This window comes from Euwallacea fornicatus, chromosome 10 (genome assembly GCF_040115645.1).
Source record: "Euwallacea fornicatus isolate EFF26 chromosome 10, ASM4011564v1, whole genome shotgun sequence".
NCBI classification, from domain to species: Eukaryota; Metazoa; Arthropoda; class Insecta; order Coleoptera; family Curculionidae; genus Euwallacea; species Euwallacea fornicatus.
In genome coordinates, this window is record NC_089550.1 from 2,553,031 (window position 1) to 2,568,510 (window position 15,480).

General features: G+C 37.7%; 2 protein-coding genes across 6 annotated transcripts; one reads left to right on the forward strand and one right to left on the reverse strand.

The window, feature by feature from the left end:
* Positions 1 to 641: 641 nt before the first annotated feature.
* Positions 642 to 5,779, reverse strand: LOC136341484 (uncharacterized). 3 transcript variants are annotated; one of them, XM_066286509.1, is made up of 4 exons: positions 5,528 to 5,779; positions 2,269 to 2,457; positions 2,011 to 2,213; positions 642 to 1,460 (listed from the first exon to the last, which is right to left on the reverse strand). In XM_066286509.1, exons 1-4 carry the CDS (start codon positions 5,535 to 5,537, stop codon positions 933 to 935), a joined length of 930 nt encoding a protein of 309 aa, XP_066142606.1. In that variant the 5' UTR covers positions 5,538 to 5,779; the 3' UTR covers positions 642 to 932. The 3 variants fall into 3 exon arrangements, with proteins under 3 accessions (XP_066142606.1, XP_066142607.1, XP_066142604.1); XM_066286510.1 differs by lacking the exon at positions 5,528 to 5,779 and adding an exon at positions 3,206 to 3,227 and having other exon boundaries at positions 643 to 1,460; XM_066286507.1 differs by lacking the exon at positions 5,528 to 5,779 and having other exon boundaries at positions 649 to 1,460; positions 2,269 to 2,525.
* LOC136341482 (uncharacterized) lies at positions 2,671 to 15,394 on the forward strand. Of its 3 annotated transcripts, XM_066286503.1 has the most exons (10): positions 2,671 to 2,855; positions 5,189 to 5,261; positions 7,765 to 7,854; positions 8,206 to 8,417; positions 9,363 to 9,478; positions 10,331 to 10,609; positions 12,152 to 12,271; positions 12,501 to 12,685; positions 12,739 to 14,818; positions 15,031 to 15,394. In XM_066286503.1, exons 1-9 carry the CDS (start codon positions 2,812 to 2,814, stop codon positions 14,788 to 14,790), a joined length of 3,171 nt encoding a protein of 1,056 aa, XP_066142600.1. In that variant the 5' UTR covers positions 2,671 to 2,811; the 3' UTR covers positions 14,791 to 14,818; positions 15,031 to 15,394. The 3 variants fall into 3 exon arrangements, with proteins under 3 accessions (XP_066142600.1, XP_066142601.1, XP_066142602.1); XM_066286504.1 differs by lacking the exons at positions 2,671 to 2,855; positions 5,189 to 5,261 and adding an exon at positions 7,052 to 7,297 and having other exon boundaries at positions 12,739 to 15,394; XM_066286505.1 differs by lacking the exons at positions 2,671 to 2,855; positions 5,189 to 5,261; positions 7,765 to 7,854; positions 8,206 to 8,417 and adding an exon at positions 8,517 to 8,843 and having other exon boundaries at positions 12,739 to 15,394.
* Positions 15,395 to 15,480: the final 86 nt, after the last annotated feature.

The following is a 15,480-nucleotide window of genomic DNA, read 5'->3' on the forward strand; positions in this document are numbered from 1 at the left end:
CATATAATGACATTAATTCACATTAAATTCATGTAAAATTATTTTAATGTCCCGAGTTACCACCACAAACACTAGTATTTATATTTATATAATATACTATTTATAGCGTCTTGCGATAAAACTTGCTACTTTTCCCTGAAGATGTTCTGAAGAGCCAAATTACCATAAGCGGATTGAGTTGCTTTTGCAGCATGCGTGTGCCCCGTGAGATTTAAATCGGGTAATTGTGGTCAACTTATGAGAATTAGATTGTTGTCTCTAAATCAACGTGTGGTGGTCCGGCTAACACGTGAACGATTGTCTTGCATATAGAGGAGTTCCGGGCCTGCAGTGAATGCAAAAGGAAGAACGCAAGTTTGAGCACATGGTGTTGGTACAACACCTGGTTCAGCGTTTGTGACAAACAAACGAGCTCGGATTCGATGATGCAATATAATACCGTCATTGAACCTCCTTCGCAATTATGAGCTTTCTAAAAATGCCTCGCTCGATCTAACCGTCCTCTTTCACACCAAACGCGTTGCCATTCTTCCGAACGAAGATTTGTTAATAATTTTCCTTGTTCTCTTAGATTATTTAAATTTTAAGACTTATTACAATTTCTTTATTACTCCGTGGATTTAACGTTCCCCGTAGAGTACTCATTTAATTTTAGAAAAAAAAGACTCAAACTAACCCCCTTGGCAGACGAAGGCCGGCAATTAATCTAATAACACAGTTTTTCCATATTTAATAGTTGTGCAAAACTCAGTGCCAGGCGCCGCAGGCGTTGTCACTAAATTTAATTTGCCACACTCAGAAGACTTACGATCGAATTAAAAACGAAACTGAACTTACAACACTCGAATAATTTCAATTTATTAGAACCGACTTCGGAAAGTTTATTATGAGAATCAATATGCAATAAGCTAAAGAGTGTTCGAATTCAGCAATTACTCCTCAATACAGATTTTTAATTGGTGCGGACTCCCCTCTTGTCGCTCATGAAGCACCGTGGACTTCTTCCCACATATCTCAGTGAGTGAGTCCCTAGACTTAAGAGCGAAACAACAAACTTCCTCATCATCCTCTTCGTTGTGACTCCTCCCTCTTGCTCTCGTGTCACACTTGCTCTTTGAAGATCTCAGATATGGACACCAAATCATTGAGGCCATTAACTGTTTAGGATCAAATTCTGGAGTCTTTAAGACGTGAGTCGGGGCGGCCTGTTCCATCAGCTTCTCCAAACTGGCCGAGGCGAGACATGTGATTTGAGCATTAGCCGACCGAAGCTCGATATTTTCTTTGAGGGTGTTGAGATTCCGGTGGATGTCGGTCTTGGCCGTGACGTTGCAGTCGTTTTCCTCGCTGCTCAATGCTCTTTTGAGAAGTGGAGTGAAGGGGGAGCGCAAGCGTTGTTCTCGGCTTTCGCGATCGCGTCTCACGTATTCAGAGGGAGTGATTGACAAAAGGTGTTCCACCTGGAGATGTGAGAGAAATGTTGGGTTAGTTTCGGTCGATGAAATTGGAGGGAAGAACGCTAACAAAATGAGTACGAGAAAATTAATAGTTTTTAATCAGCATTGTCCTGTGAGTGCGCTTAAATCGCGCTCGTAGGACTACGCTATTTCCTTCAAAGGTAACGTCGTAGTTAAACTGCCTTGGGCTATCATAATCCTCTAGTCCCTGTTTTTTTTTGTGATGTAAAATGTTAAGAAAGGAGGAAGATATAATTAATATGGAAACAATAAAGTCACACCAGAGCATTGAGGATTGGTCAATATTTCCATTTCCATGGAAATTATCTCCTTGATAAAGGATGTCCGTACATTAACTCAGGGTCGGCCTTGGCAAGTCTGGCGCATTGGGAGACATTTTTAATAATCCACCCCCAAGAAAAACCGCCGACCGGGAAAGCCCACCACTTTAGTTGTTGTCCAACCCAACCCCACTCCATGTGGCCGGTACCACATGTAACCCTTAGTCCTTGGATCATCAAAAAATCTTTCCCTTGGGTGAAATCTTTCTTACTCTTTCTAAAAACCTATGTTTCATCCTCGAATCCCCTTTAGATTGGGCCCATCCGAAGTTGTTGCCTTCACTGCAAAACCTCCCACTTGGATTCATCACATTGTAGATCTTCCTGATTCTCTCATAAATGTCCGGCTTATTGTGGAACGTCTGTGTGTCGGCCTTCATGGCGATCAAGCTATGAGAAGAACTGTCTTCGATTTCTGTTAAAAGACCCAAAAACAGTATTGGTAAGGAGAGCTTCATTGAAGTAAAAACCCTTTATTGGATATTTCTTTCGTAACCTGGCCTCCGCCTTAGCATTAGTTCGCCTTACTGTAGTGTTGATCTCGATTATGAGTAGGAAGTGGACGATGCAGACTGCTATGCATAAGAGGATCTCTATGGCCAAATTCGGCTGAGACCTAATGCGAACATCGACGGTGCTCGACAGAAATTTCACAAAACCTGAAACAAATTCGTCCATTGATTCCTACTTTAAAAATTTGGGTTACTAGAAGTGACAAGAAATCTGATTGAAATGGTGACTTTAAAGTGAAGCCCTTAAGGTAAAAAGGTGCGTCAAAACGTATCTAATGAAAAACTTCAAGTTTAACTCGCGCTAAAGTCGATGGGGATAAATTTAGAATCACACAGAGAAGCCTCGCAATATCACAAAGACGGCGTCGAGCATCTGGACCAGTCTGTTCCAGTCAGTTGTTATTAATCGTTGATCGCAACCGTATTTTTCCAGAAGCATACAGCAGGATTGTTCTTGTTCGGTCCGAAGAATTAGGGTTTCAATGTAGGGCTGGGATCACCATGCGGTTGAAGGTGATTGTTCGCGTTCGGCCCCTTTCACAGAGGTAAGGTTGAGAGTGCATGCGAACGGACAATTGTCTTTGATGGAATTAGTAGTGCGAGAGAGAAAAATTTAAGAGAAATTGTGCGATGGAGCAAAATGGAGTTAGGAATAGTTTCCGGAGCTATAAACGTTTTGGAAATTTTGATTATTTAAAATTAAAACATGTTCATATACATGGCAGCAACCTTGCGACACCCTGTATAACTAATCAATGACGAAGTTTTGAAGTTTACAGAGTTATCAATAAGAATAGAAAGTTTACAGTGACAATGAGCAGCTACCTAGTTTTTGAGTTGTAACATTACCAGGTCATTGACAATTATCCTTTCTTAACGCAATTTGAATTCTTACCCATTTCTCGTATTTCTACCCCTTATTCTTCAGCCTATAAAAATTGACACTGAACAATAAACGGCAACAAAGCCCCGTTCTACTGTTTTCCAAATTGTTCATGACGGCAAACGAGATCGCCAAGTACAGAGTTGCAAAACAGATAGAAAAAGGATAATTAATTGGGAAGCCATGAAGGCACGTGATTGAGGGGATCTCGGGAGGTTTTTGACACGTTGTGGCTGCTCGCTTTACTTTCAAAATTTTTAGTTGAAGTTTTAGTATTATTCATAGTTCAGCACTTTATGAAAAATGTGACAACAGTGCATTGGAAAATGCCAGATTTTTGAGGGATAATGACTCTTGGTATTTGGGACATTAATTGAAAGAAAAAAGAGCACCGCTACGTTGCCAATTTCGACATTAAACTATGAATTCCTCATGGTATCCGTAACACAGATCATTTATTTTCCATTGGAAATATAATGTCTCAGTTAATACTAAAGTTAGTCTTAACGTGCTCGCAATGCTATGACCGATTTTTGTGAAAGAAAAGTTGACTGTGACCGAAAAACGGTTATTCTTGTGGGTTCGTGGTGCAAATTTGTTATGCGTTAAATTTTCAGAGAAATGACAATTTTTTTCTGAAGATCTTATTAACTCTCGTTGACAATAAGAAATAATTGCGACGTTGCCACCTTGTGTCACCGAAACGTAGGAAATTTCAAAAAGTTGTTTAGAGTGATTGTCAATAAAATTTCCACTCAGCAATTTTTATGAAACCCGTGAGTTGACCAGGAACGTGTCGTCAAGCAATTTTCATGTACGGCACACAATAAGTTATCAAGACCCTTGTTGCCGCATTGTGAGGACTGATTGTGGATTTAGGGAATTTTCATGAAATTTATTACCCCTTTAATAAAATTACATTTTCTCCACACCTGACGACCAATTAAAGAGTAAACGTGATGAAAAGACAGTTTCTAACGAATTATTACTACTTGACGATACGTAGTTCGTTCCGAAAAGTGCGTCGTCGTTGGCGGGACATAATATCAGTTCGTTAGCCGCGAAGAGCGGATGTGGAAAATGTAAAGGAAAATAGAGGAAAGGAAATATTTCAAAGCGGATGCTTTATTAAATTTAGAGGTACGTGAGGTAGGTGCGTCTGCATGTTTGTACCGGGGGTATTTGAACTCACCCAGACGGTCTCAGTGCAACTAGAAATGTTTGTTGGTCCCCACAGTGAAACTTGGTGCCTAATTAAAGCCATTTTTCATTTGATCCCCCAATATGGACCACTTATCATAATACAGTGTTCTATTTTTGAGGCAATTAAACGGGAAGTTAAATAAAAAGGAAACAAAAAATACGGGAATGTTGTAGGGAGGGGGAGAGGGCGGTGTTGGGCTAATTTTAGATGAGGGGTCGTAACTTTTTACCTTAAACTAAGATCCGAAATATGAGTTATTGGATATTATTTAGACTCGAAACATGAAAATGGTCTCTTACATCAATCGCTGCCAAGAAAAACATATTATATACCTTAATATAGAAAAGATAAGCAATACAGTTTTTCCAGACAACCTTTTTGCAGTGTCAATGCACTCTCATACACTAATGTGCTACCTGCAGTAATTATAGCATTTTATTTTCTGGAAAACTTCACTCAGTAAAAAGGCAATAAATCTTCCATAGCGATGACATTTTTAGGAAAACGTCGTCATTGATCTGCTTCGGTTGCAACACATCAAACAGGGTCATTAAATCACCAGTTTGGCTATTAGAATGGTTTTCCAGAACGTTGTTTCTGTTAAGTGGATCCGCACTATGAAGCTTTTGATCGGTTTAATAGGAACAAATATCCTTTGAGACGACGAAAGGAAAATAAAGTGAGCGACACTCAAGGTGTCCACATCTTGCCTCCACATGGCTATTATCGCTTTAGTATCTGTACAAGATATGAATGGTTCTCTGTAAAGATTGAATTTCCTGTCATTTCAGGGAGAAGCAGAGTGGTGGTCAACACGTGGTGTCCGTGGAAAATGGCAGTAATATTGCAGTGACAAATGTAAAGGTAAGTAGGTCAAACGCACTCCCTTGCCACGAACCAAATATACAGAGAGGCAAATTTAAAAAAGTATTATTTGATTTTAGTAAAAATCATCATTTAGAAAATCTACAGAAACCTTTGAAAACGTTCTTATGATGCCATGATAAACAACTAACGAAAAACACCCTAAAAAAATTCATTTCAATTCATTAACTGAGATACATACAAAAATTTAATTGTTAAACAAAAATTGCTGTCTGATGTACTACAAAATAAACATTTCCTCTTACTGCTCGACATTTTTTGGGTCCTCTCATGATGTCAAACAGGTTTAAATCACGTTCACTCGTTGTGTTACACAGAAAATTTTACATTGTTTAAAAGCCGCATGAGAACCTTTTTAAAAAATGTATTAATATCCCACAAAGACCTATGAATACAAATTCAGTGCATTGAGGCTTCAAAACTCATGATGAACGACTCTTGGCTAAAGAGCATTAAATGGCAAATTTAAATCTTGGCAAATCTATGCGATAAATCAGCGACTTGACGATTTTCTTTTGATCTAAATCTGTAGTCGGTACCGTGCAACAAAATCGTGTCCGTCGACATACATATCTGACGTGTGTTACACCGATGAACTTCTGAACTGGTTTATAGGTAGATATCAATAATTTACAGTGTGGCAATTTGAAAACTTACAATGCCAGATCTGAATAACGAAAAAAGGTATCACAAATCCGTTGAAATGGTTTTTGCAATGTAGAGAGGGGTCCCGAATGATGTATTAACTTAGCCCCCTTTAACACGCTTTTGGGAGATTTTTTACCTTTTTGTTTTTCCTCAGATCACCGTATTTTCAAATTGACACCCTGTACGTTAAACATTTTCTTTAGCATATTTTGAAACATTCCAAAACAGCAAACCGCCGTAACCAGTCCTGAGCGCACGCCAATTCACAAATTGCCGTAACTATTTTTTCTCTACCTAATGCGGCGTCCTAATTTTCTTCTTTAGCCCAGAGTGCGAGGAAGTAAAAGTAGTTGGTAAATAGAAGAAATAAACTAAGCTGAAAGCATCGAGTTTCCCACCCAGACCTACATAAACTCATCCTAAAAATGCAACATTCGTTCTATTTTCAATGAAATATGTAGTGTCTGCGTTGGAAGTGAAGAAATAATCCGCTAAGGTTAACCCATTGAAAAAAATGGCGAAGTGTTCCCATTTATAATTAGGTGTTTACATGATGCTTGAAGCCCCCTATTTATAATTAGATGGCGCATCCATGACTGTATCCCAAGTAAAATTAGTAACGTCAATTGATTACACTAACAGGTTGGAGCACGAGTGAGTCACTTTTTTGTTTATTAGCTGTTTAACTAAGAAAAAAAGGCCTTTTTGGAGGACAAGGACTGAATTATCTAGCGGGATGTTCCAGTAAATCCAAAATATATAAGCGTATATCGTGGGTCCAACATCTCGTTCCCTTAGAAATGTGCTCCTGGAAAATTACCAGCCCTAGCATTTAAGTCTTTTAGGACCTTAAAAAGCAGCAAACAAAAAATATGATTAATGGCAATTATGCAAAAACTCGTTTATTATTATCATCCATGTTATTTTATACAAACAATATTCATGTCACCCAATTTCAACCCATAGCGACATCATGTTAAAATCATATAGGCACGGAGATTTCAAATTCAAAGCCAGACTCTGCTGTGATTGGCCAGATTCCAATTTCCATGGCGCCTTACGTCCTTTCCGTTTCCTGCTTCTGCATTCATTTGTTTGGTAAACATGGCGGAAGTCGAAATTCTTGTGTCAAATTGAAAAGTTTCAAGCGTTGGTATTCTGGTTTATTTTATTGTAAAAGTCTTCATTTTGATCACAAAAAGTTATTTTTTTTGTGTATAGCTCATTGTGTGTAATTCTTTACGTAAATAACTTATTTTTGTCGATTTAAAAACGCGCGTTTAGATTTATCGTCAATGGCGGTCTCTATGAGCCCACTATTAACAAAAATTAAGTTTGTGTAGTCTTATTGCACATTTTTACCTAAGGTGAGTAGAATTTTATGTATTTAACAGCCATTTTTATAAAGTTAATTAATAATAGATAATTAAGAGAAAAAAAGAAAATGAAAAAATTCAGTGTTTCAAAAAATAATGATTTCTTCAATCCATTACTAATTTACTTCAATTCGTGCTTTAATTCGTGCTTACATTAACTCTGACGTCACTCATGTCTCAAATTAAGGATGATCCAGTCGTTGACCGTTGAGATCTCGGGAACTAAAACGAATAGAAATTTGAAGTATTTCTTGTTTCAAACACAATAAGTTTTTGTTTTTTTTAATAGTAAGTTTAATATAATCAACTACACAAATACTAAAACAATTTATAAAAATTGGGCTAAATAGAGATGAGTGAATGGATTTTCAAATGAAGCGATAATCGTTGATTTTATGAGCCGAGAACATACTGTCATGACGCGTGTAATCAATGCTCAATTTAGTTATTTTTTTTAGGTCCCCGAACAACATGCAGGAGATAGTAGGGAAAGGGTGCGCAGATTTGCCTTTGACTACTGCCTTTCGGAGGACGCGAATCAAGACCAAGTAAGCTAATTGTTAACACACTGCATTTGATAAATTTGGCGATTACAAAACTGTCATTCTATTGTCATTTGGTGATCCTGATAAATATCTCGAAACATAATTTTTCCAATCCAGTCCAATTACTGGCTAAAATTAGAACTTAATTAGGACTGAGGCTTACATTTTTACACGTTTTAATACGTAATAATAATTCTTAGATTTCACATTTAGTGCGTTTCAAAAACAGTTAAGGAGTAGTTTAATTTACCTGCCAAAGTTTACACAAACTATCGACGGAAATAAGCATCATTACCCAATATTCCCATTGCCAATAATACATAAACCATTTAACTAGGCCGTTGAAAATTTTAGGTTTTTGAAACGGTAGAAGAGATCGTTGGCACCTCGTTGAGAAATCGCAACCACTCCTGTGTTTTAGCCTATGGGCAGACATCATCAGGAAAGACGCATACTATGATGGGGTTCCCGCATGACCCAGGGTTGACGCCGCGCTTGTGCCGCCACATCTTTAAGTATTTCGAAGATGGCGCTTTGAGCATCGAAGACATGAAGGTGTCTGTGAGGTAAGAAACTTTGAATTGGGGTCAGAAGAACCTTTCTTGTTACATGTCTGTTGTATACGATATGTAATACAATTGTTGGTTTGTATGGGAATGGTGTCAAGAAAAAAACATTTATTACTTCACAATGCATATATTCTACATATTTAAAGATTGTAACAGATGCTTACCAAAAATTTAATTTAACAGTAAATGTATCACTATTTGGTGGCTTTGAAAAGACATGAATTTTCAATTCCAAGTTTCAAATATTTAGCTTAGAGCCGTTTTAAAAACTCATCGTAGAAACAAACCGCACCTTAGTTTCATTAGAATAGATTGACTTGTGAAATAAATCGCCTTCAAACTAATAAATGGTGATGGGAAAAAGTTGGAATTCGTGTGAAAACCGATGGAATTGTGTTCAGTTTCAAATCGGATTGCCCCGCGGTAAAGTGTGTTTTCCGTTATTACGTTCCGTGCTCGTTGCGAGCATTTCAAACTTGCAAGACACGCGATTAGTTTCCGATTTCGTTACCATATTTGATAGTTTCGATAAAAGAGTAGAAGAGGATTGTGTGTGAGTGTGTGGAGGTATCAAATATGTTGATCATAACCGAAAAACCAAATATTTTGATTCTACAATTTTTACTTCCAGTTAACATGACGTGTAAAATGTGAATTTTGTATATCCAGAGTAAGTCTCGGTAGGTTTTCGTAGCCAAAAAACGGGGCAAACAGGTTTACAGTTGTTGAGGGAACCCTTAAATTCAATCTTCAATCTTTATTCCAAGGCGCCCAGATCTTAAGGAAAGCTTCAACTTGACTGTTTTATTGTCTACATCTCGGGAATTTAAATAACAATTTAGCCTTAACGAGAGTTTGAAAATTAACGACAATTATTGTTAAAAATAACCCTGTATGTAAAGAAATGCTTGTTTTGAGTAAGTTTTTTTAATTTATTTTCAGTTACTTAGAAATTTATAACGAGAAGGTCGCTGATCTATTAACCGATAGCGAAAAGAAAGGTCAAGAAAGGCCATTAAGGGTGCGGGAGCATCCAAAAAGAGGTCCCTATGTTGAAGGTATGGATTTTTAATACCTTACTAAGTGTATTATAAACATGACAATAGTTTTAAATTATTGATATGAACAAAGATGATGGATTAAACCAATTTTAACTTCTAACGATAGGCACCTATCGCATCCGATTTTTAGCTAATTAACTGATTCTTACAACACTTCGAGAACAACCGTTTCCTACAAAATATATTGTGTATTTAGAGGTAGATCGCACAAAATTATTCAAAACAGTGACACGCATTGTATTTCACCAAAAATGACATCAAACAAAAATGATCATTTTAGTAATTAAAAGGTAGTCCAAAGGAGAACTTTGACTTTTTAGTCTGTTTTTTTTTATTTATGGACATCTTATGCATAAATTAGGACTTATTTTATTTTAATTAAATCTTTAGATATTGTCTTAATTTCTTGATATTTTGGTGAATACAGTAGTACTTTTTGTGTTAACTTTAATGTTCACAGTGTATTGAAATGTCTTAACAATAACAATAATAATGTGTGAATATGCCCTATCGCCCCACCCCCCTTTTTGAAGTATACATCTTTCGTGTATATTTTATAGAGAATTTGTTGTAACCCTTAGTGATGCTTATGCTTAAGCATCAACACTAATATATAAAGGATGTCTCAAGTTAGCAAGTCATTGTATCTTTCTGCTTTCTGCTTTATGCTGGAATTTTCGTAAAAAGCAACATATATGTGTGTACGGAAATAGTTCGCTGTAATTTAATGCAGCAAATATTTTGCTTTAACTCAAACCTGGTTTTTTGACAAATTTAACATTTCCGGGTTAATCGGAAGTGATATAAAAAAAAATACACTTTCCAATGAAATTACATTGGTATCCTCAGGTCTCTCTCAACACCTCGTAACCACTGACACAGAGCTACTCGAGCGTCTCGAAGTGGGAACCAATAGACGCCGCGTGGGATTCACCGCCACTAACCCTCGATCTAGTAGAAGTCACTCCGTCTTCTCTGTATCTAGCGACGACGGAGTCAAGCTCCATCTTGTGGATTTGGCCGGCAATGAACGGGCAGGAAGTCGTGGATACGGTCCGAATCGGTTCCGAGAGGGCGCCAATATCAACAAGAGTCTAGTGGCTTTGGGCAACGTTATTTCGACTCTAGGTAAGTGCAGCAAGTAGTTAAAAATTTCGTATTTGAAGTGAAAAGGGGAGTAAAAAAATTATTTAGTGCACAGCCTACTATATTGTCTTAATTTCTTTCGTTAAATATTTCTGAATTAGATTTCATGGCACTAAAAGACTTTCAAACATTTGACAACTAAAATTTCACAATTAAAACAAGTTTAGCTTGAAATCGTATACGGTAGTCATTATTACCAACAAAATAATGAATTGAGGCATCCGTATTAGGAAAAACACAGTACGCCTATTTGGTAATTTACTCCAAGACAAATGCGTTATTTTAAATGGTCATTACGCATTATTCAAAACTAAGAATTATGTTAGTATAACCTACATTCAAAAATATTTTTAACCGGAAGACACTACATTCGACTGTCAAGGAATTCTTTTCTTGAGGTATTTTTTCTTTTTCGTACCAGTGGCAGCGCTTAGTTTATTATACCTGCCAAAGGTGGCATGTTCATCGGTATAATAAAAGCAATAATTTCAGTAGAAAATAGCTGCGAAAATGGTTGATTTTGGCTGTATGTTGAGCAAGAAGTTCGCAAAATGCATTCGAAAATTGAAAATAAACGTGCGTGTCGCCCCTGAAGTGTTGCCCGACAAATCCAGGCGTATTATTTCTGGAGTGAATTTTTAGATCTAAATATCTCGTCGTCGGCTCGTCCAGACTCTTAAAACTTCTTCATTTCAGATGCAACTTCTAGGCTTGTTGCATAGTTTTCGGTTCAATTTTTCGGTGCTGGGGATTCTAATTTTGCTTCTGTAAGTGTCTTTAATTGTTCTGCTCATATGTTTCCTTATTTAACTTCTTAATTTTTTTTATTTAAATTATAGATGTATTATTCATTTTACTATGTAAAGTTTCATAAATTTTCTTTATAGCGATTAACCCTACATCTAACATGGGTCCATGCATATGAAGGTGTAAAAATTTAACAGTTTTTAAGTTAAGGCGTAAAGTAGATAAACTAAATTGGTATAGATGATTCGAAAATTAAAAAGTGGGAATTTTTTAGACAAGCAAGGCAACTAAAAATTGACAACCCTTCTAAACGCCTACTATAAAGATCTAATTTTTTTCCAGAACTCTTACTATGTCTTGTCAATATTTGTGCATAAAAACCACTGGCGTAGATTTTTTTATTTAAAGTTAGGAACTTCTATACTTCGAAAAATTACAAAAAAAGATCTGATTCGACGCTCTAACAATTATTACAACATTTTTTTTTCTTCACTGGAAGCCTACGAAACATCATAAATGTAGAATGTGCAATGTGCTGTGAATGTGCAAATGGATCTCTCTATAATTTAGCATTTTATTTCTCAAGTAGGATTTTCTTAAAACTTATAATTCCAATAATTTAAAAATTTGACACTGTTACTGGAAGCTTATTAAATATATCTCTATTTTTCTTAGAATTATCCTTATGGCACTAAATATTTTTAGATTAATTTCATTGATACAGATCTTTATTTCAACTTAATTGCCAAAACAAAAACGAAAAATCTCTATTTTCAGCGGACTATTCAAAAGGGTTTGTCCACGCAAGAAGCAAATTTGTCCCTTACCGGGACTCGGTCCTCACATGGCTTCTCAAGGACACCCTCCAGGGAAACTCCAATACTGTAATGGTTGCCAGTAAGTTCCGATTTAAGATCTCCAGTCAACTTTCGAAGAAAATCGGCCTATAAATGTTTAGCAACATCGGCTTCTAAAGAAGCCCATATTGCGTGCAGGCTGTACATTTACGCCGCTTTGGCAGCTCGCCAACGTATTATAAAAGTGGCGTAGATATCTTCTTCGAATTGCCTAACGTACGGCGTGCGTGTTAATGATGTAATTAATATAATGATTTTGAATATTTCAGCGGTTTCACCGTCCAGCCAGTGCTACAGTGAGACTGTCAATACCCTGCGATTCGGACAGCGTGCGAAACTCATCGTTTATAAACCAATAATCGTGGAAGACTCCAAAGAGCGTACCATTCGGAAGTTGAGAGCTGAAATTGCCCAGCTTAGAGATCTTTTAATGCTCTCCTCGTTGCCCCGTCAAGTAATACTTTTCAACCTTTTCATTTCCTTAAAATATTTTTAATAATGTTTTAGAGAGAATTTGAAAATCCTCAAGAAGATTTCCAAGTATTGGTCTCAAAATCAGATACTTTAGTTCCCATAATGAACGTGGTAACTTCTCAGAAGACCAAGAAAGTTGATCGTTCCTATAGCATCGACACTGACAACAAAAGCTTCAGCTCGCAAGAATCCTTGCAGTCACCGAAACATGGAACCTCTTCTTCGACAAGTTCCGCTAGAAGAATGTCGAGCGGTAGTTCTGGGCCTCCCTCGGTGCAGCCCAAGCAAACAGCTTTATCTTTGAAGCGCCAGAGCCTCAACCGAAGTTCCCCTCTGTTAAAGACTATAACCCAAAAAAAACTGATGCCTGAAAAACATTTCGCGGATCGAGGCGTAGTTACTGAGTTGTCGGGAGTTAAAAAATCGGAGCGTAAACAGGCGCAGAACACCTCAAATGGTAAACCGAGAGCGCAGATTGTAGCTGCAGTCACCAGTCGCCTGTACAATAAAGTGAAAAAGCAGGATATCGGGACTTCCACTGAGAATCTGCCTGTGGCCAAGGAGTTGTCAATTTGCAGCAATGCCAGAAGTAGACTGAGGGAACTAACGCAGAAGGCTTTGAAAGCTCACAGAAGCAGAAATGTGGAGACCCAGACTGAACTCTTTCCAGTTTTGCGCGTCAAGGAAGCAGCGACTGATTGCTCGGACTTGAAAGTGGACGTTTGCGAAGTGAAAGATGTTACTACTTCTATGGAGAGCTGCGGGAAAGATGTTGCAATCGAATGCACTTTATTGAATCAGTTCATAGAGGGCACTGTTAGGGACATTTTAGTGGTTACTCGAAGCTGTGGAATTCAGACGGTTTCATCTGAGGATAAAATGTCATTTACCAAATATTTGCTCGCCGACAAAAATTCGATTTTCACGGAGGCGGTCAACATCAACATTTCGCACAACTACTCCAGCAGCAACCAATCAGAGGATAGTCTGGAAGGTCTCGTGTCCTTCCCCACCCCGGATTTGATTAGCAATCACAACTCATTAGAGCCTTGTCAAGAGAAAGTGGCCGACATTGCACAGGTAAATTTTGAAACTGCAAATTATATACCTGCAGAAGAAGTATGCGCCAATACCGCCAAAGTTTTGACGGTGCCTCAGCATAGAGAAAAAATAAACAACGTGGAAGTGCTAACTGCACAAGCCCCGCAAAGTTTTATTCAAGAAAGCAAGGATACATGCAAATCTCTTCCAGACTTCTGCCCCAGTTTCGCTAAAGCAAAGTCATCTAGACAGGCAGAAAATTACAGTAGAAGCCGCGCATTTAACACTCAAACCCACTTGGATCATGTACGAAATAGCAGCAGCAGAAGCAGCAGCAGCAGTAGCTCTTTATCTCTGAGCAACGTCCCCGATTCTCTAGACTACCACCTGGCCAATCAGAAAAGAGTACAATTCTCCCGAAAAACGTCACAAAAAAGCGACCGCCTCATGAATGCCATGAAAGATTTTCTTCAGGAGGCCAAGCTGCTCATAGCAAATTTAAGCCGCGCAGGTGCCAATCACTGTCAACAGCCCCATCTGGACGATTTTGATATACAAGTGACGTTGAACGACGTCTCAGGCTTGGACAATTTGCCACGTAAGCGTAAAAAGAAGCTGAAATCCACTCAAACGTGCCCTATGACTACATCCTCATCCTCTCAAACCTCGCTATTTGGGGACGCACCATTAAACCAATACGAAGCCCTGCTAGAGGACTCCTGTAAAAGGCTAGAAGAGAAAATCAGCAAACCGCCACGCTCCTGGCAAATCAGTATCGCTTCTGAAGATTTTGAAGATGAACTGCTTTTTGAGAAGCCCAGGTACAATCCTTGGGACTTGAGCAATGTGGAGGTGGAGGATTCCAGTTTGGAGAGCCAGCCGGTGACGTTTTCGGACTATGGGAGCTTGCCACGGAAGACGCACAAAAGACAAAGAACGCCCACATGCAGCCCGAGTGCATTTTTGAAGCAACTAACTCAGATGAGGAGGCAGATAATTGAAAATTCAAGAGAGGAGTTGATGGTGCAAAGTTGCAGCAAATAAAAAAAGATGTTGCGGCATTAGTTTAAAGGTAAGGTTTTTTAATTAATATCGAACAAGAATATTTTAATATATTGCAACTGCAAATTTATTTAATTGAGTGTATAATCAGACAAATAAAAATTATTATTATATTGTAATTTAATGGAAGTTTAGGGTAAATATAGTTACGTTGATTCTGAAACTCAACGTGATTTAAATGAGATTTGGATGTAACTGTTTAAGTCAGGGACAACTTTTCAGATCCCCCATCTCTGACCAATCAAAACCACCGCGGAATGAATAAATACACATAACATAGTCTAAAATTATCATTCACCATTTTGTCAGAAATATGTTAAAGTCTATTATTTAAGTCAGTCAATTATGGTTAATCGGTGGTAACTTGTACTTAATTATTCTTATACAAAAAACTCTCATAGAACTTAAATAGTTACAGAAGTTAATGGTACATTTAGTAAGTTAGCACATGCAGGAATTTTGCATTTAGAATTATAAATGTGTCAACTCTATAGATCTACATAAATTCTTAGCAAATGTGAAAAAAATTACCTAGTTTTATGCATTTTTATGTAATTTATAAGAAAATAAAGACTTTGCCAGTGGATTTTGGGTTATGTGCAGCTGTTCGTCATGTTCCCCCTAACCTGTAGATGTAACAGCGCTTGCCATGCCACATACCATGTTGCCTAC

What these genes read in the sequence shown, in the direction of transcription:
- LOC136341484 (XM_066286507.1), bottom strand. Translation starts at nt 2,476, where the DNA reads ATGGACGAATTTGTTTCAGGTTTTGTGAAATTTCTGTCGAGCACCGTC. An exon ending in AAAGAAATATCCAATAAAGG is followed by an intron (nt 2,214 to 2,268) that starts GTTTTTACTTCA and finishes GTCTTTTAACAG; the next exon opens with AAATCGAAGACAGTTCTTCT. An exon ending in AACATAGGTTTTTAGAAAGA is followed by an intron (nt 1,461 to 2,010) that starts GTAAGAAAGATT and finishes TCACATCTCCAG; the next exon opens with GTGGAACACCTTTTGTCAAT.
- LOC136341482 (XM_066286503.1), top strand. Translation starts at nt 2,812, where the DNA reads ATGCGGTTGAAGGTGATTGTTCGCGTTCGGCCCCTTTCACAGAG. An exon ending in GTTCGGCCCCTTTCACAGAG is followed by an intron (nt 2,856 to 5,188) that starts GTAAGGTTGAGA and finishes CTGTCATTTCAG; the next exon opens with GGAGAAGCAGAGTGGTGGTC. An exon ending in AGGACGCGAATCAAGACCAA is followed by an intron (nt 7,855 to 8,205) that starts GTAAGCTAATTG and finishes TGAAAATTTTAG; the next exon opens with GTTTTTGAAACGGTAGAAGA.